The sequence below is a fragment of the Maylandia zebra genome, linkage group LG20, assembly GCF_041146795.1.
Source record: "Maylandia zebra isolate NMK-2024a linkage group LG20, Mzebra_GT3a, whole genome shotgun sequence".
Taxonomy (NCBI): Eukaryota; Metazoa; Chordata; class Actinopteri; order Cichliformes; family Cichlidae; genus Maylandia; species Maylandia zebra.
In genome coordinates, this window is record NC_135186.1 from 30,415,545 (window position 1) to 30,432,234 (window position 16,690).

General features: G+C 40.0%; 1 protein-coding gene across 3 annotated transcripts in view; it reads left to right on the forward strand.

The window, feature by feature from the left end:
* The window catches only part of plxna2 (plexin A2), a 160,418-nt gene that overhangs the window by 122,981 nt on the left and 20,747 nt on the right, over nucleotides 1–16,690 (forward strand). For all 3 annotated transcript variants that reach the window (XM_004560401.3, XM_004560399.3, XM_004560400.3), the window contains exons 17-22: nucleotides 932–1,025; nucleotides 6,630–6,869; nucleotides 7,655–7,798; nucleotides 8,273–8,507; nucleotides 10,004–10,146; nucleotides 11,326–11,594. In XM_004560401.3, coding sequence (XP_004560458.1) covers nucleotides 932–1,025; nucleotides 6,630–6,869; nucleotides 7,655–7,798; nucleotides 8,273–8,507; nucleotides 10,004–10,146; nucleotides 11,326–11,594 — 1,125 coding nt within the window. The remainder of the gene's footprint in view (nucleotides 1–931; nucleotides 1,026–6,629; nucleotides 6,870–7,654; nucleotides 7,799–8,272; nucleotides 8,508–10,003; nucleotides 10,147–11,325; nucleotides 11,595–16,690) is intronic.

A 16,690-nucleotide genomic window follows, 5' to 3' on the forward strand; every position in this document is an offset into this window, starting at 1 on the left:
GATAGATACACAGACATAGAAGACTACTAATTAAAAGGAGGAGAGGGATGAAGATGAAACAATGGCATAACAGAACAATGTGCTATCAGAGGTGTGAGTCCACAACAGATGGCGTGAGCTTAGAGATGGAGAGTATGGCACACTGCAGCAAAATCATGACAACACAAAGGGAATAGGAGGAATAACGAAGGGAGAAACTGATAGGAACCACATATCTGTTTTGCTTTCTTTGTGTTTCGGAAGAGAAAATAAATTAAATTTCCATCTAATTCCATTTTAAATTACACAGTGTGAACTGATTTTCAATGTCTCAAAAATTGGAGCTCAAATTGTGTAGAAAGACAGAAAGAAAAGCGAGCACGGAGCAGTTATTTTGCATAGTTGCTGAGTGTATAATCTATGGACGCCACGGACAGCACACAGTCTGTCCACAGTAACTCACTACTGGTACAGTGATCTTTACCCTAAACCTTTATTCAGCAAACCACATTGACAAGTGCAACAGAAAAACCATTTTTAACAAATCCAACCAGCTACAGGAGGGCTGGGAATTCAGCAATTTTCCACCTCCTCTGTTTATGCATATTAATATATTTGAGCTGTCTGTTTTTTATTTATTTTTTTGCGCTACTTGATTGTGAATAGTAAAAACATAAAAAATGCATCTCTAATCACCATCTTCCATGGGCTGTTTTGTCCCAAATTAACCTTTAAATGGCTTTTGATATGAAGCTTTTTGTTCCCCAAGTGATGGGGAACACTTTGAAGAAACAGATCAGAGTTAGAAAGTTTACAATAGGCTTTGGACTGCTGCGGGTCTTTTTCTCAGATATTCTCTTTCTTAGTCTGCACAAAATGAAATTCGGATCTGACAAACATGATTATAAAAACTCCTGTAATAAATTTTGTCTAACTTCTTCCATTTATTCAGCGGTCACACACCCCTGATGGTGACGGGAACTAATCTGGATGTGGTTCAAGAGCCCCGGATCAGAGTGAAATATGCTGGCCGAGAGTCTGTCAATGTAAGAATCACTCACTATTAATCTGTTTTCAACCACAAAGTCTCTCCTGTATGTGTAGTAGAAATCTTCTACTATACTACTTCCAGCTTGCCATGCTATATAAGCAGCTAAGTGACATTTACTTCAGGTAAAATGGTCCTTAACAGGCCCTCTAGCCCTCTACGCTCTCTGATTTATGCTTGATCCCAGTCTTCTTGACCCCAGAGCATATAAATATTGCAGCTGTTGGTGAGAGTGATCCACATGCACTATTTAATATAGAGTTTACTTAAATTTTTTTTGACCATCTCACCTCCCACCTACTTGGTGTTTTATTTACACTGCTCTCCTGACTCCCGAATACCATTTTCACTTGTTTGAGAAAAGATAAAGAGGCAGCTGGAGGACAGTAGAAGTTGACCAAGACTATAAAAGGTTCAGTGGGGAAAATGTTAGAGGTGTGCATCGTTGGAGGCAAGAAGGCTCATAATGACTTTCAATGGAAGATTAACTGCAGTCAGAAGTCTTTGGTCAGCATAAAGACCGCTTGTATAATCAAAGACTTGTCTGAAGGAAATCGTTACAAATTGCATTTGAGCCCCTGTCCTGGGGGTCCTTGTTTAATTAAGAGGATGGGATTTCCTCTCTGTGGTCTGCTATAAGGTGGAGAGGGCAGATGAATACGATAAAGGGGAGTTTGAGGAACAGAGAGTGGTGAGCCCATTATTGTGTATCTGTTTAGTTTCTGTGCGTCTTTTGTAAAATCAATTTTCACACATGCACTATGGCCCTGACCCACGCTGCACATTACCGAGCAGGGATGTAAGTAAGAACTGAAGCTGAAATCATTTGGGGTAATTAGGTCCATGTAATGGCTAATTCTGGTGTAAAAATAGAGCAGTCAATTTTTGAGAATTCACAGTGAGTGAGTGGGCATCATGTATCCTGCCTCTAGATTGGCATCATCCCGTGGCAGCATGGTAGCTCAGTGGTTAGCATTCGCTTGCTTCACCGCACAAGATTTCTTGATCTCAAGACATTTCCTGATGCCGCCAGTGAAAACACAATCTGTACTCACTCTGTGCTAATGCAACATGGCCTAAGATTCTCAAAAACTAACATCTAACTGTGGATAATTGCCAGAATATGTGGCGTGAGTTCTGCTTTGCAAGACAACATCAGAAGACTTGACAAATACACACTATACATTTTCTGATATATGGAAAAAACACACTAGTTTGGAAATATTTCAGTCTCACACCTTAAATTTTCAATATATACAATGTTTAAAAACATCATAAAATAGAATTTCACATTGATGCAGGGATGCACAAAACCATCCTCAAAGCTATCCTTCACATACACAATTCCCTATAGATTTACTCTCATTGCATTTCCAACTTACTGTCTCTAAATTAGCTGTCTAAAATTGGCCTTAAGTGTCTCTCTTGTTTAATGAACATTTCTGGAATGAAAACCATCATTCTGTTCCGAGGTTTCTGAGCTCCAGGATCCTCGTGCGAGATACTGACATGCAGACCTTATGTGAAGTAAAAGACACATAAGACACTGTTTTTATATTTGGAGGAGAGAAAAACACTTGATGAGTGAGACAGAGAAAATCTGGTGAAATGGAATTTGACTTGTGTGTGGGTGCCGTAGTGTCTGATATGTCAGTTTCCAAATCTTTGAAAGCGAGTTGTTCATCTCCACCCTGCCTCGTCTCATCCAACTCCCCACCTAGTGCCTCGCAAAAGACGACTGTGTCACCGTCTTGACTGCCCCCACAGCCACAGAGAATGAATTTCTATTAAATGCTAAGGTTACAATTACCCATCCTTCATCCCACCCTCCCAGGCCCTTCTACCCCTTTCCCTTTTTGTCACGGGAGGAAGGCAAACAGCACAGAAGCCTATAGCAATAAGAGCTGCTGTCTGTCAGCCAGCCTTCAAATGATCACCTGTCTTCCACTAAATTGCTTCTCTTCTCTCCCTCCCTTGTGTCACCTGCATAGATTCACAAAGAAACCAGGAAAGAGGAAAAAAGACAATTTTCTTTGTGAAATGCTCTGTATCTGTCACTGGATTCGCAATTGAAACATTTATCATGATCTTGATTAAAGCTAAAAGGGTTATTTCCCAGCTCTAGCATATTTCCCTGTCCCATACTTTAGATGCCTGGACTGAGTGTCGGGCTTTGGCATGTCAGGTACATTTACGGTTACTACTGAACATAAAAGGTGTTCAGCATGAGTGTACTGATTGCTCTGCCTGATTGCGAGAGGAGGCTGCAGATCACTGCATAATTAGATTCACATTTTTAGAATTATTTTGCATATTAAGCTATAGAAATTATGTATCCTATAATGCTATACGTGATTTTAACAGTATTAGCATCATGAGCTGATTATTGATCGATATTTATGGCATTATAAATGTCCAAAGTCTCAAAGGCTAGCACTGCTTCCATGGTGGCATTTCTTCTGTGTACTTCTGTAACTAGCTTCAAACAAAACGAAAACCTTTCACCATATGAAACAGTGCTTATGGGATAAATTGGTTTCTGGCTCCACTAGCTAACAGCCACACAGATCTTGGATAGATTGATTAGAGCTGAAGTTAGACTTAATGCCAGTATTAGCAGTTGGTTGGAACAGCAGGCAGGCAGGAAAATAGACATAGTGTAGGAGTAACCAAGTATAGGAACAGCAGAATAACCAGTGACTAGCTATCAAACGTTAGCCTTCAGATGACCTTTGACTCTGTGAAGCCATCGTATTTTTTCCATCTCTACAGTCAGCCAGTCGTATCTTCGCTAGCTCTGACTCTCTCTCTTACCACTACCCTGGCCAGAGACCTTTGAATGATTGAGTGGGCTGTATCCACACAGTAGATCATGGTAATATATTCAGCCAGAGGGGTTGGAGTGTTACTGCCTTAAAACACCCTGGCTCTATCCAACAGTAGAGAAAGAAGACAAATGAGACCGAGATTCCAATTATTTTCTCTTTCTGTTGACCTCAATTCACTTTATCAATGCTGTAAATCTTGTAGCTTCTTTTGCCACATGGCCTACAGGAAGAGATGTACCATTTGTATTTGACAATTAATTGTAAAGTTTTACTGCTTTACTGTTATGACTGAAGCAATCATTGATGAGACGTAGATGGAGTGTAGGAAAACAAGCTTGTAATTCAGAATTTGGGACATATCTAATATCCAGATCTGCTAAAAGGAAGAAATACTGCAAAGGTGTCATGTTGCCCTACGCAGAGGGGAACCAAAGTATCATTTTTTAAAATAATCTCGCATTGCCCCATTTACCCATCGCTACAGTACTCACCCATCACTTTGGATTTGGATGTTACGCTCACTGAAAAACATCTGACATTATAGGAGCAGTTTCCTGGCAGGATTTGGTGAAAGAAAAGATTTAAGAAAGAGAGCGAGAGAGCATAATAGGAAAGTGAGGACAGTGCAAAAAAAGCCCACAGTATCCATCCACGGCAGAGCAGATGGTAGTCAGAGCTTTAGTTGACTTGCAAATGCCTTACTGTTCCATCCCAGGAGTCACAAGGATCGTGTTGGCCCATATGGACCTGTCTATACTGTGTAATGTGTCATTATGCTAACATTAAGAAAGCAGTCTATATCAACTAAACTTGAAGTCTTCTGTCCAATCAACCTTTAACCCTGATTTAAAAACAGAACATACTGTTTTCATTGGTTAATTTGACCTATTTCACTCTGTGATCATATGGGCTTACACGTTAAACAGCCAGGATGACCACATTGAAAGCTCGATGGCTCAGCAGTACAAATATGAGTGGATAAAATTAATTAACTTGATCTATTCATATAGCACTATATTTGCTCTGTAATCACTCAGAATCTTTTGAGTCTCTGAGTGGTACCATTCACACAGTTTTCTTCCTGCTGGCTTGTATTTGTGGATGTGGACTATGCTATGCAGATTTTAATAGTTAATTCAAGCTCACTTTGAAGTGACATTTCTGCATGATAAAGCATCTGAAAAAAAATTAATTCTGATTTCTTTTTTTATGCTGTAACTTTTTAGTTGTTAATGGGATTTCACAGAACCTAAAGTTAGTGAAAGTATGTCATGTGTCCTATCTGGCCTTGCTATCTATTTTCATGAGCTTATCTTTCTGCAAAGCTAATGCACTGCTACTGTGCTTTGTAAAATATAGAAATTAAAAGAAAATTGACAAAACCTAAGAACAGTTTCACACACACACACATGCACACAGAGCTATATTCCAGATATGTTGCTAAGACTATTGCATCATCACCCAGGTTTTGCAGCAAGTGCAGATTTCCAGGCAGCTAGTCAGTCAATTATACATTCGCACAACTGATTTAAAATGCATCACCAAATATCAAGTCCCATTACAATTAAAAGCAGCAAACATTAACTTTTTAAAATGTGAGAGTTTTTGCCGCTTTCACTTTTTATTATTGTATCGTTATTGCTGCAAACCAAAGATATTTGGTTTAAACTATTCATCAGACCCCAGAAAATGTCCCTTTTCAATGCGCTCAACTACTGACAGTCACTTGTATCATTTTCTGACTTTAGATAGGCTAAATGATAAAAAGAGATAATCACTTATTTGAATCCGTAGTTGCATTTTTAAGTTGTATCTGAATTTATTTTAAGAATGAGATTCAAGGCTACATAGTGAACATAATCTTCAGTCTATTTCCGAGGGCAAACTAAATAAAGATGCCAGTCCCTTCTTCCACCTCTGCGATCACACTCCTGCAACTTAGCTTGCACCATGCTGGCAAAATCCAATTGGTGTACCCTACACAGAATGAGTTTGCATCGATCTTTCTGGCTTTCTCTGGAGCACGAGACAACAGGTAGGAGGCGTGGTACTCGCTAGCGTTCACCACCTTTGATGATATTTACCTCTAATTAAGTTTCTTCCCCAGAGAGAGAGCTGGGAGGGAGTGAAAGGAGATAAAAACCTCTCGGAGCAGAGTGCTGTGCAGCAATCAATCCTCTCTCCCCTTCCCTCTAGAGCTGAGACGGGGAGGATGGATGGAAAGCAGGCCTCTCATCTGGGCAAACTTGAGAGAAGTAATAAAAGACCCATAGCTCAACCTCTTCCAGAGGAGACAGAGGAGAAATGCCTCCATCCTTTTGTGGTTGTTGGCCTGCAGTGTTTTTTAGTGAGGCTGTTGGAGCAATTTATTTTCAATTTTATAGAGGCTTCCTCTACAATAAAGATGGATTTAATGACAGAAAATAAATCCTATTTTTCTGAAAAGTATTTGGCCTTTATAGGTCAATTATAAGGCTGGTGAGCACGCCGCAGGGTTCATGTTGAAACCAATGTGTTTCAGTTAGGATCGCACTTTAGGTTACAGAACACAGAGGATGGAGCAGATTATAGGACCAGAAGAAAAAGAGAAATCATAGCTTTTCTGAGCTGTTCAAGTTTATTCTGGATGACTGAATTGCAACTCTTCTTTCATTTAAAGGGCCACAGGCTATCATTTCGTGATGCGTTGATTGTTTCAGTGCAACACATCCCAGTAGCATCACAGAAAGTTTCTTCATAACATTTTTTCTCTTCTCTTCGTTCACTCTCTCCAGGTGTGTAAAGTATTGAACACCACCAGCATGAGCTGCTTTGCTCCTTCTTTGATGGCAGAGTACCATCCAGGTTTGGACACCGTGAAGCATGCGGACGAGTTTGGATTCATCTTCAACAATGTCCAAGCGCTGCTGGTCTACAACAACACTAACCTACTCTACTACCCCAACCCCTACTTTGAACCGCTCAGCACCACAGGCATCCTTGAGCAAAAACCAGGCTCACCCATCATTCTCAAGGTAAAGGAAATGCAGGATGGATTCATTTAATTCGCGGATTAAAGCCCCAATATAGACCTATCATAATATTTATCATTCGTATTCTGCTGCTAAGTGGTCATTTCCATATACTCATACGTTTTTCTCTAGTTCATTTTTATATACAAGTCCTATTATCTGGATGCTTCCATGTGTAAAAAATCAAAATCTGTATGGCATTCGCTTTCATAGATGCTTTGAAGCTTTGTTGAACTTCCCTTGTAGTGAACCCCTCTGGAGATTGTGTTCACCCTTTTGTTGCATCTCCCTGTTTGCCTGCATTTGTAATTGGTACAATCTCTGCTCCATTCTTGGCCAGGTCACTGTTGGAAAATACATTTTTCAACTCAATTAAAAATAAAAGATATGATGAAATAATATCCTTGGGAAAGATTTTAATTCCTTTTTCACTCAGTCATTATTGTGTTTGTATAGTAATTATAGTTAGTTGTATGTTTTGGGGTTTTTTACTGGTATTTTTTACCTGATAGATGGAGAGCAAGGAATTTGTCAAAATATATATTTCAATCCTTTTTCCTGATTACCAGCTGCTCCCACTGTAAAATATATCAGCCTGTCTGATCTTGGTATGGAATCCTATTGAGTGGCAGCTGTGCCCAAACCTAGGGATTTAATTTGTACTGTATTCAGGTGACATATCAGTGTGGTGCATTAAAAATAATGTTTGATTTTTGTTTATGTGTGTGTGTGTGTCTGAGTTTATCTTTAAATTTTACACCCCTCTGTTCATTGCTCTATGCCCACAGGGCAGAAACCTGGTTCCTCCAGCATCAGGAGGGGTGAAGCTTAACTACACAGTACTAATAGGAGAGACTCCCTGTTCTGTCACTGTGTCTGAGAGCCAGCTGCTGTGCGAGCCTCCCAACCTCACTGGGCAATACAAAGTCATGGTCAGTACTGGTCTGTTCTGGTGTTTTGTTATGGACCTAACTTTCTTTCCAACTTACTTTCCATCTATCCCTGTATTTGCAATTTCTTCTTTATAATAGTCAACCTCTAAGCTCTATTATTTGTGTTCTCATCATTGTTAATTCAGCTGAAGAAAAGGGGTCGAAGCGAGAGCAGCATGGTTGTGCTCTACATGTCAGAAGGTTCTGCCACAATCCACCGCAATTATTCTTATTTACCCACTTGCTTATTGAATGCAATGTTCGTACTATTTCCCTCTCAACGTGATAATGGTCATGTATTTGCAGGCAGTTTCAGCAGACAATATTTGAAAAGGTTTTGGTCTAATTTTCAATATTTGGTTGGCTTAGTCATTTCTGTAAAACAACAATCATGTAACATACAGCTCAACTGCATGTTTTCAATCGCTCTTTTAGTTTTAACAGTCTCATTGTGACTCTTGCCTTTCTTGACAGGTTCAAGTAGGTGGTCTTCACGTATCTCCAGGTGCCGTGCACATCATGTCTGACAGCCTGCTGACCCTACCGGCCATTGTTAGCATCGCTGCAGGTGGCGGTCTTCTCCTTATCATCGTCATCCTCGTCCTGATCGCCTACAAACGAAAATCGCGTGAAAATGATCTGACCCTTAAGCGCTTGCAGATGCAAATGGACAACCTGGAGTCACGAGTTGCCCTAGAGTGCAAAGAAGGTTAGTGTTAGTGTAGAATAGTAGATACAGACTTAAATGTTTGTTAAGTGCTTTGCTTAACCAATAGGCTTCTTTATCACTCAAAACAAATAAAAAGCATAAATATGTGTATGTGTTACTCAAATCAATCAGAGCTGTCTGCATGTTTTAAGTAATTATCAACATTACGTCAAATCTGGATCATCCTTGTTTTTTATCACAAAAGATTAACTTATTTAGCCCTCTATGTGACCTTTTTCATCATGGAGTAGTTTGCATGCTGGAAGCGATTTTTCATACAGCTAACATGAACTCTAAACATACAGGAACCGAACACACATTAGATATGAGACGCACAAACGTTCAAACTGTATTTTAAATTCTGCTGTAATTCTACAGTCATGTCTTCATAGCAGGTGTTTGTGTTCACGCTTTGTATGTCTGTATATATTTTTGTAACCATGATATGTTAAAACAAAAGTGAGCACTGATTGCTCTAGTTTTATTTTAGATGTGAGCGTCACATCATTTCCACATCGCTACATTGAAATAAACACCGTTGATTACTCCTACTGTTATCATTGGGGTTATTTTAGCTAGTCTGTGGCAAAAGTGAGGTTTAGGTCTGACAGTGTTGAGGCGATTTCATCAGCCAGAGGGGACCTTATTACTTACCCCCTCCAGCTACCCCTGATCAGCTGCCCCAATGTTATTATGTAGTAATAGAACACAATGGTCCAATGACAGATACAGACAGACGGGCACATAGAGTAGGCAAACAGAGGGAATCATACACAGGTAGCCTTAGGACAGAAGAAGATTAATGTTTTAACCATTAGCATTGGCCTGGCGAGTACTTCCCCGCAGGGTGGATTTAGATAGCTACCAGAGTTCCTCCTTATGAGTGTATATATACACTGTGAGTCCATGTGTTGGTGTGTAAACCAATGTGTCACAGGGGACTTTGGTACCAGGAGGTGAGGGCTAAGACTGGTTAGAGATGGTGGGGTTTTGAGGAGGGTTTTAGGAGACGACTGCTGCTCCTGTGATAGGCTGCAGGCAGGGAGCCTCCCCAAGGGCGGCAAAGCAAGGCAACAGAGCCGTGGGCTTGAACCAGAGTCAGTCAGGACGGAGCCAATTAACTAGTGCTCACCTGCAGCTTCACACTGAGATGCCACACTCTTTGGGGCCTTTGCTTCAGCCAATTTACTGGGTGGTAGATAAAAATGAGTAAGAAAAGGAGGTTTGTGTGTATATGTGTGTGAAAAGTGAATGTAAAAGAGGGAGGGAGAGAGATCTATTTTTTTAGAACAGAGATGTAAAATATTGAGTTCCTCTGACATGAAGACTATCTTGAGCGTTCTGTCATCTTCATCATAGCAGCAGTAAGCCCCATGAAGATAAGAAGGATTCACATATATGGTCCTTGGGGATTAAATAACAGTTTTATTTTCAGGATGCCTTTCACAAGCGCTCCCTTCAACTTGTCTCGTTTCTCTGCCTTCCTTCTCTTCTAGCCTTTGCCGAGTTACAGACAGACATCAATGAGCTCACCAGCGACCTCGACAGAGCTGGTATCCCCTATCTGGATTACAGAACCTATGCCATGAGGGTCCTCTTCCCCGGCATAGAGGATCATCCTGTCCTCAGAGAACTGGAGGTAACTATGACCAGAGTGCAAGAGAGAGATACATTTTTAAAAAAGAGAGGAAGGACGAGGGAACTTCAGTTTGAGCTGAAATAAATACATAAATATACAAAGTGGACAAAAGAGAGAGAGCCAAACGGCATGTCTGCCCTGACCACTTCTCCCATAGGCTAACCGTAAGTGGGAAATTGCTGAAGGGGGGAAAGGATACCAGTGTGCCATCTATCCTTTCTACACTCTGATCTCACACGCACACACACAGTCAGTCAGGCTGGGCAGCATACACATACACATATATATATATATATATACACCTCACATGCAAGCTCCCTCATGGAAAACAGGGTCTCAGCACATGGCTATTTCATCCACCAGTGGCTGCAGTATGAGGGGTAATGAAGTGAGTAATTCCCAATCCTCAAGCAGAACTTTGGGTTCTTCCAAGGGGGGGAAAAACTGGCTGGTTAACACTTTTTCCTCCTCTTCGAGGGGCCAGAGTAGTGCTAGGAAATGACTTTATTTTATGTTGTTGAGACTGGTGTCCAGAGGATGAAACTATCAGGGATAAGAAGATTAATCATAGTAGAGATTAAAGTCAGCAGTGTGAGTCAGGCTAACTAGCCAGGTGTAGTTAGTTAAGTGGATAGTTGCTCAGGTAAGGCTAGCCGTGTTTGCAAGAGATCAAAGGAAATGTAATGTCACATCTTAGAGCAGTGGCATTTGGTGAGTCACATAAATTTGGCATTGCCTGCCAGAGGACCCATATTTTTATGCAAACTTCAGAAAAACAGTCATGGGTGCTCAAACAAGTACAAAGCGAATATTACTTAGATTGTTTTACCCTGAAAGCTTGTTTAACATTTAATTTGAAAGTGAAGTGACAGCTAACTCGGTGTACAATGCTTTTTTTTTTACTGGGACCCGGTCAATAATTGATTAAGATCTTCTCAGTTACTCATCATGAGCCAGAGCTTCTTTCTGCCTGAGGTGAAACATGAGTAAAGATTTTGGTGCCTTTGGAAAAAATCTTTATTTTTTGTGAGGCAAGGTCACAAAGAAAGTTAAAGAGCAACAAACCTTTTCAACCAATATTTCAGCAATGTATCATTAAAGGTGTTACTAAACAAATTCCTGCTTGATACTCATTAGCCTTAACTCATGCACTGTTGTTGCCTCTTTTTTTCGGTGCAGGTGTCAGGTAATGGCCAGCAGAACGTGGAGAAGGCCCTGAAGCTGTTTGGCCAGCTCATCAACAACAAAGTGTTCCTGCTCACCTTCATCCGAACACTGGAAATGCAGCGCTCTTTCTCCATGAGGGACCGCGGCAATGTGGCCTCACTTATCATGACTGCCCTTCAAGGACGACTGGAGTATGCCACCGATGTCCTTAAACACCTGCTGTCAGACCTGATTGACCGCAACCTGGAGAGCAAGAACCATCCCAAACTGCTGCTGCGCAGGTAACACGGCAATAATGTTCCTTCATGATATAAAGACTTGAATCGTGCCCAACTGAACTTAAACCTTACTTGTTTGTTCCATCTTATTATAAAGCTTCAAATAGTTAAACGAAGAAATGAATGAACACTAAATAAGATAAACAAAGGCCTCTCTATTGTGCACAATTGTAATGAGAATGCCTTAATCCTCGGTAATGCTGTTTGTTTGACATAGCTTTATAATATTGAGCCAGAAAGGATAAAAACACACAGCATTACTGTTTATCCCCTCATATGCGATGCTGTTCTTTGATAGCTATGTAGATAACAAAAACAGAACGTTCATTAGCAAAAGAAGAGGTGCAGCATCATATAACGTTTTTAGACAGATGGATAGGTTTTGATTTAGAATCATATGTTCTATAACCTTTTTCTCATGTTTCTTGTGCATTCCTATTTCCCCATGTTTCCATGTAGACACTTCACAGAATCACACTTGTAATTAGTGTTATGGAACTTGTACATCTGCAGCACAATGAGATAAACAACATGCAATATTTGCACGAGGAGCAACATCTGAGTTCTCTGCATAATTCCACATTCCCTCTAGCTTCCCTCTTTCCCACCGCTCTCTCTAAATACCAGTGTCACTCTAACTTATCCTCCGAGCTCAGGCTCTTTATAAAACATTTAAGTGGTTCAGCTGAACTTTTTTCCCTGTGTATCAAATGTACATTGTTTCTCTGGGAAGTTAGAATGACGTGTTAAAACTTTAAACACCTACTAAGTTCCTGCTCAGGTTTCCGCAGCTGCTTTTGGCAAACAAAGTAGCTTAAAAAATATGTGCAAAGTCCGTCACAGTCCTTCGTAAAGCCTGGCTGCTCTGTGCATGATTTTGACTATGTTTACTTTACTTAATAAGATGAGACCGTGAGACCAGGCAGCTGCTTTGTTTCCAAACATCCTTTTCTGCTGTTAATGCTCCTTATTTCAGATACATTTAAGAAATGTTTCTATTTTTTTTTTTTTTTTTAAGTCACGTTAATAGTCGAGCTTAAATTACTGCCAGATAGAAAAAACCCTGCATATTGACAGAGGAATTGACTAAAGCATCACAGCATCAAATGGACCTGGATTAAGCTGTTATTTTACATGACAATAGGGCTCCATGTCACCTCTAAGTTTTCATTATCCGTTTCATTATGTTCTTATTAGGAACACAGTGGTACATAATCCTCGGGTCCCGCCTTTGTAGCCTGGAGGGCTAAATGCCCTATAGTTTTTACATTTCAGTCCCCATTTTTATGAAAAATTTAAGGGATTAGTGATTTGACATGGCTCTTTGCTGTTGTTGTCTTCCTCGTTGCCTATTTGGAGAAAAGCCGACGTGAAGCCAGCCAGCTGACTCACACACACGTTCAAACACGCTCGCACATCTGTGATGATAGTCAAATTGAACATTTCTCTAAGCAGTAATTGTGTTTGTGCAGGCCGTAGAGTGAGGCTGCTGGGCTGTGCTTTGTTGCCATTTTCCCGTTCAGCTGTTTTTTCTGTCACGTCTCCTCAGTTTGTTTTTTATTACATATAACAAGGTAGTGAAACACCTGCTATTATTCCAGCTAAGATGCCCTTTGTTTTGTTGCTTTAATAAAATAGCTGTATTTGGACAGATGCTTGTGCTTTTGTACCATGTATCTTTTGGGGTACAGTGCGTATTTCTGTAGATATCATCCTTGTTAGAACACACAGATATAAATCTGTGCTGACTATATTGGATTCCGGTGATATGAATTTCTAATGCATAATTAGTGAGCTTACACTTATGCAAAATTCACACAACTACAATAGTTCAGCAACATACATCAAGGACATCCAAGGCAACCAAATCACTTTATTCATTCAGTTCAATTCAAACCAAGTTTTCAAACTAGCAGGCTCTACAGGAGAAAACAATAAAGACAAGAGCTACAAATACTGAGAACTGGTTTCATCTGTGATGGGTTTAAGCGGCTCATCACGATCCCACAATTTAATGGTAACCAGAGTTTAATATGCAATGACCTCAAATTGTTGTTTATTAAAGATTGCAGTTGCTCGTATATGCACATCTCTGACATCAAAAGTGTATGTGTGTTTATGTGCGCATGTACAGGTATTTTAATAAAAGACGTCTGTGAAAATTCTACAGGGAACATTTAAAGCTTTACAGTGAGATGTGTTCAGAGTATGAACGCTATATACTGTAGTGTATATTTATACTACAAAACACAGCAGGTACAGTATATATGCACAGCTTTGTCATCGAACTGAGCTGTTATCTGTGCAGTAAGTTTGTGTGGGAAGCTGGAGCACCATGCTGTTACTAGCTTTTGCACAGAAAAAAGGGGAGGAGGGGTGTCGGGTGTGGAATTCTAATTAAACAACTAATAAGCCTATTAATTGAGCAGATTATACCGAGGTTTGCAAGTTTTTCCACAGATAAATTTCCAAGTTAAGTTTGCAGCACGTTCAAGATGCTGATTGTAAAAGCAGGCTCTGATTAGCATTGACACCGCACCGCCTCTTACTTCTCACCACCTCTGCCTCCATTACAGCTAATTTCTCTAGTCCTCTCAAATATTCTGTCTCTCACACGGGGAGATTATCTCCAGATAGCATGTTTTCTATATTTGAGTATTTAATTGCTGATGCACTATCTACACTACATTGGGAATGATAATGTCAATTAATTAATATCCTTGTGCAGTTTCAAGGTATGCAGCTTTCTTGCTAAGTGTGCAGGTTTAAAGGTGGGTTAAATGGAACAGCATGTTAAAGAAACAGCCCTCTTCCTTAAAACGTGTAAGGTGTCTGCACAGATCTGATGGTGCATTTACTAACTGTAGACGTGAGGATATATGGACTAATATGTATATAACTTTAATAAATATGCAGCTAGCAATTTAAAAAAAATATTTCTGATCTTTGACACTGAACGGGTTAAAGAATTATGTCACAGACTTAAAATGAATCCGTGTGACATGCCTCTTGGCAGAGTAAGCATAAAAAGTAAACCATTGCCATCTGCAGTATTTGAGGAAGTAGTTAACCTCATTGTAGCTGAAAGGAATACAACACAGCTCTTGTCACTGAGAAAGTTTGATGGTAGGTTGAATGTCTCTGAAAGCCAGGGGGGAATTTGGAAATCTTATACACCAGTTGCAATGCGACATATACGCAGTTTTTACTCTTAAGCTCAGCAGAGTGCCAGGCCCCATTTTACCATCAATCATATCAGACTAGTGAAAACAAATTATAGCACATTGTACATTATCTTGCATTTATGCAGCATATATCATCCCCAGTCAGTTAAGTTCCTGGAATCATATTTGAAGGGTGCACTCGTGCTCTTTTGAGGGTTGTTTTTCAGAGAAACTCCTGTCTGTTTGGTATTTAAAGATTTCAAATACCTTCTGTTGTCTTTGCCTTGATAAGGAATGATTTTGGCTCACAGTCACTTTCATTCTCCTAAAAGCTTTTTGAAAGTGATATCTAAGCTTTGTGTTTGATTTTAACACTCTTCAGTGCGCTAAGTGGAGTTGATGAAGCACCCCATATTGTTTGGATTGTATTTACCACCATTAGTGCTCTTGTGTTCACGTTCTCTCTGTGTCCTATCGTTCCAGTTCTCCCATTCTCTATATGTACCTTGTCCTCTGGCCATCTTTCTGCCCCTCCAGTTTCTCAGACTTTTACAGATTAAATGACCCCTATCAAAACATGCTTTTTTATGCATTAAAGTCTCTTCTCCATCTATAAGTTTTCTCAAAGCCTCTTGATTTACCCAGTTTCACTTTCTCTTCTTTATAATGCTCTTTTAATGGAATCACTGAACATTGCTTCTATCACCTTGAGACTTTTCAATCTTGTATTATTTTTCTCCTACGCGTTTTTGTAATGAGATTTCCGCCCATGCAGAGCAATGGAGTACAGCATTATTAAGAGAGTGAGTATTGTGTTTGGCATTAGTTTCACTGAAAGACATTCAACTGGCTGCTAAAATAGCCCCCCCAGTCCACCCTAGCTGCCATTAGGAGACCAGAGATGGGGCCTGTCTTAAGCACTATGTGGGATAATGAAATCCTGATGTTCATTAATGAAACTCAATTAATAGAAAGAAGGAAGTGGAGGCAGATGAGAAGGAGGACAAGAAGAGAAGGAGAAGGAGGAGAACAAAGGGCTCCCCCCCGCCCGACATCCAAGTGAAGAGATATTAAAGGGGAGTCAGCACAGCCCCCTCACAAAGGCTTTATTTGACTTCCTTCTTCGAGACTTGCTGAGCTTATTAAAATACTTAATAGGTTCCATTAACTTCTAACACACTCAAGTCTCATACAGGCAGGGAGGGGCACATGGTAAGCATGAGGTGGGGGGTATAAAGAGGGGTGAATTCTTGTAGAGGAAGGAGGGCAATTACTCAGGGATTTGGAGTATTGTCCAAAAAACTCCACAATACCTTCAAGTTTATTCAGCATGAAAACACAGCCTCAGGCTCTTATGGATCCTTATTATGTTTTCAAATTACTTTTTTGAAACCTTGGAGAAATACTTTGTGTGTTTCTCTATGTATGTATTCTCTCTGTTGTGTAGATATAGTGCTGTGCAAAAGTCTTGCGCCACCCCTTATTTCTTGGTATTTTGCTTCCAAAGAGCCAGATTTTTCTTATAGTTTTAAACGGTCTTAAGCAACAGTTCCTCAGGCTTTCTGCAGGTCTTTCAAAGTTCTCCATTTTCAAAGGAATGTGTTTATGTCCAATGCATGTCCTTTGGAATGTCCTCAAAAAGCCTAGAGAACTACTTAAAGAAATTATGAGAAAGGTTGCGTAAAAATTCAGGCTGTGCTGAAGAATAAAAGTGGTCATAACACTTTCAAGCTTGGTAGAGTTGTACAATGTCTATTTTTGCCTTATATATTTTATTTCCATTTATATCTACATATTTCAGTAAATCGGTGGACCTATTTTCCATAAATAAAATAAGTGGTGCGAGACTTTTGCACAGTACTGTACGTATATGGAATGACAAAGAGGACAGAACAATAGAGCTTGTATGTTTTCCCCCAAAGAGAATGCATTGTC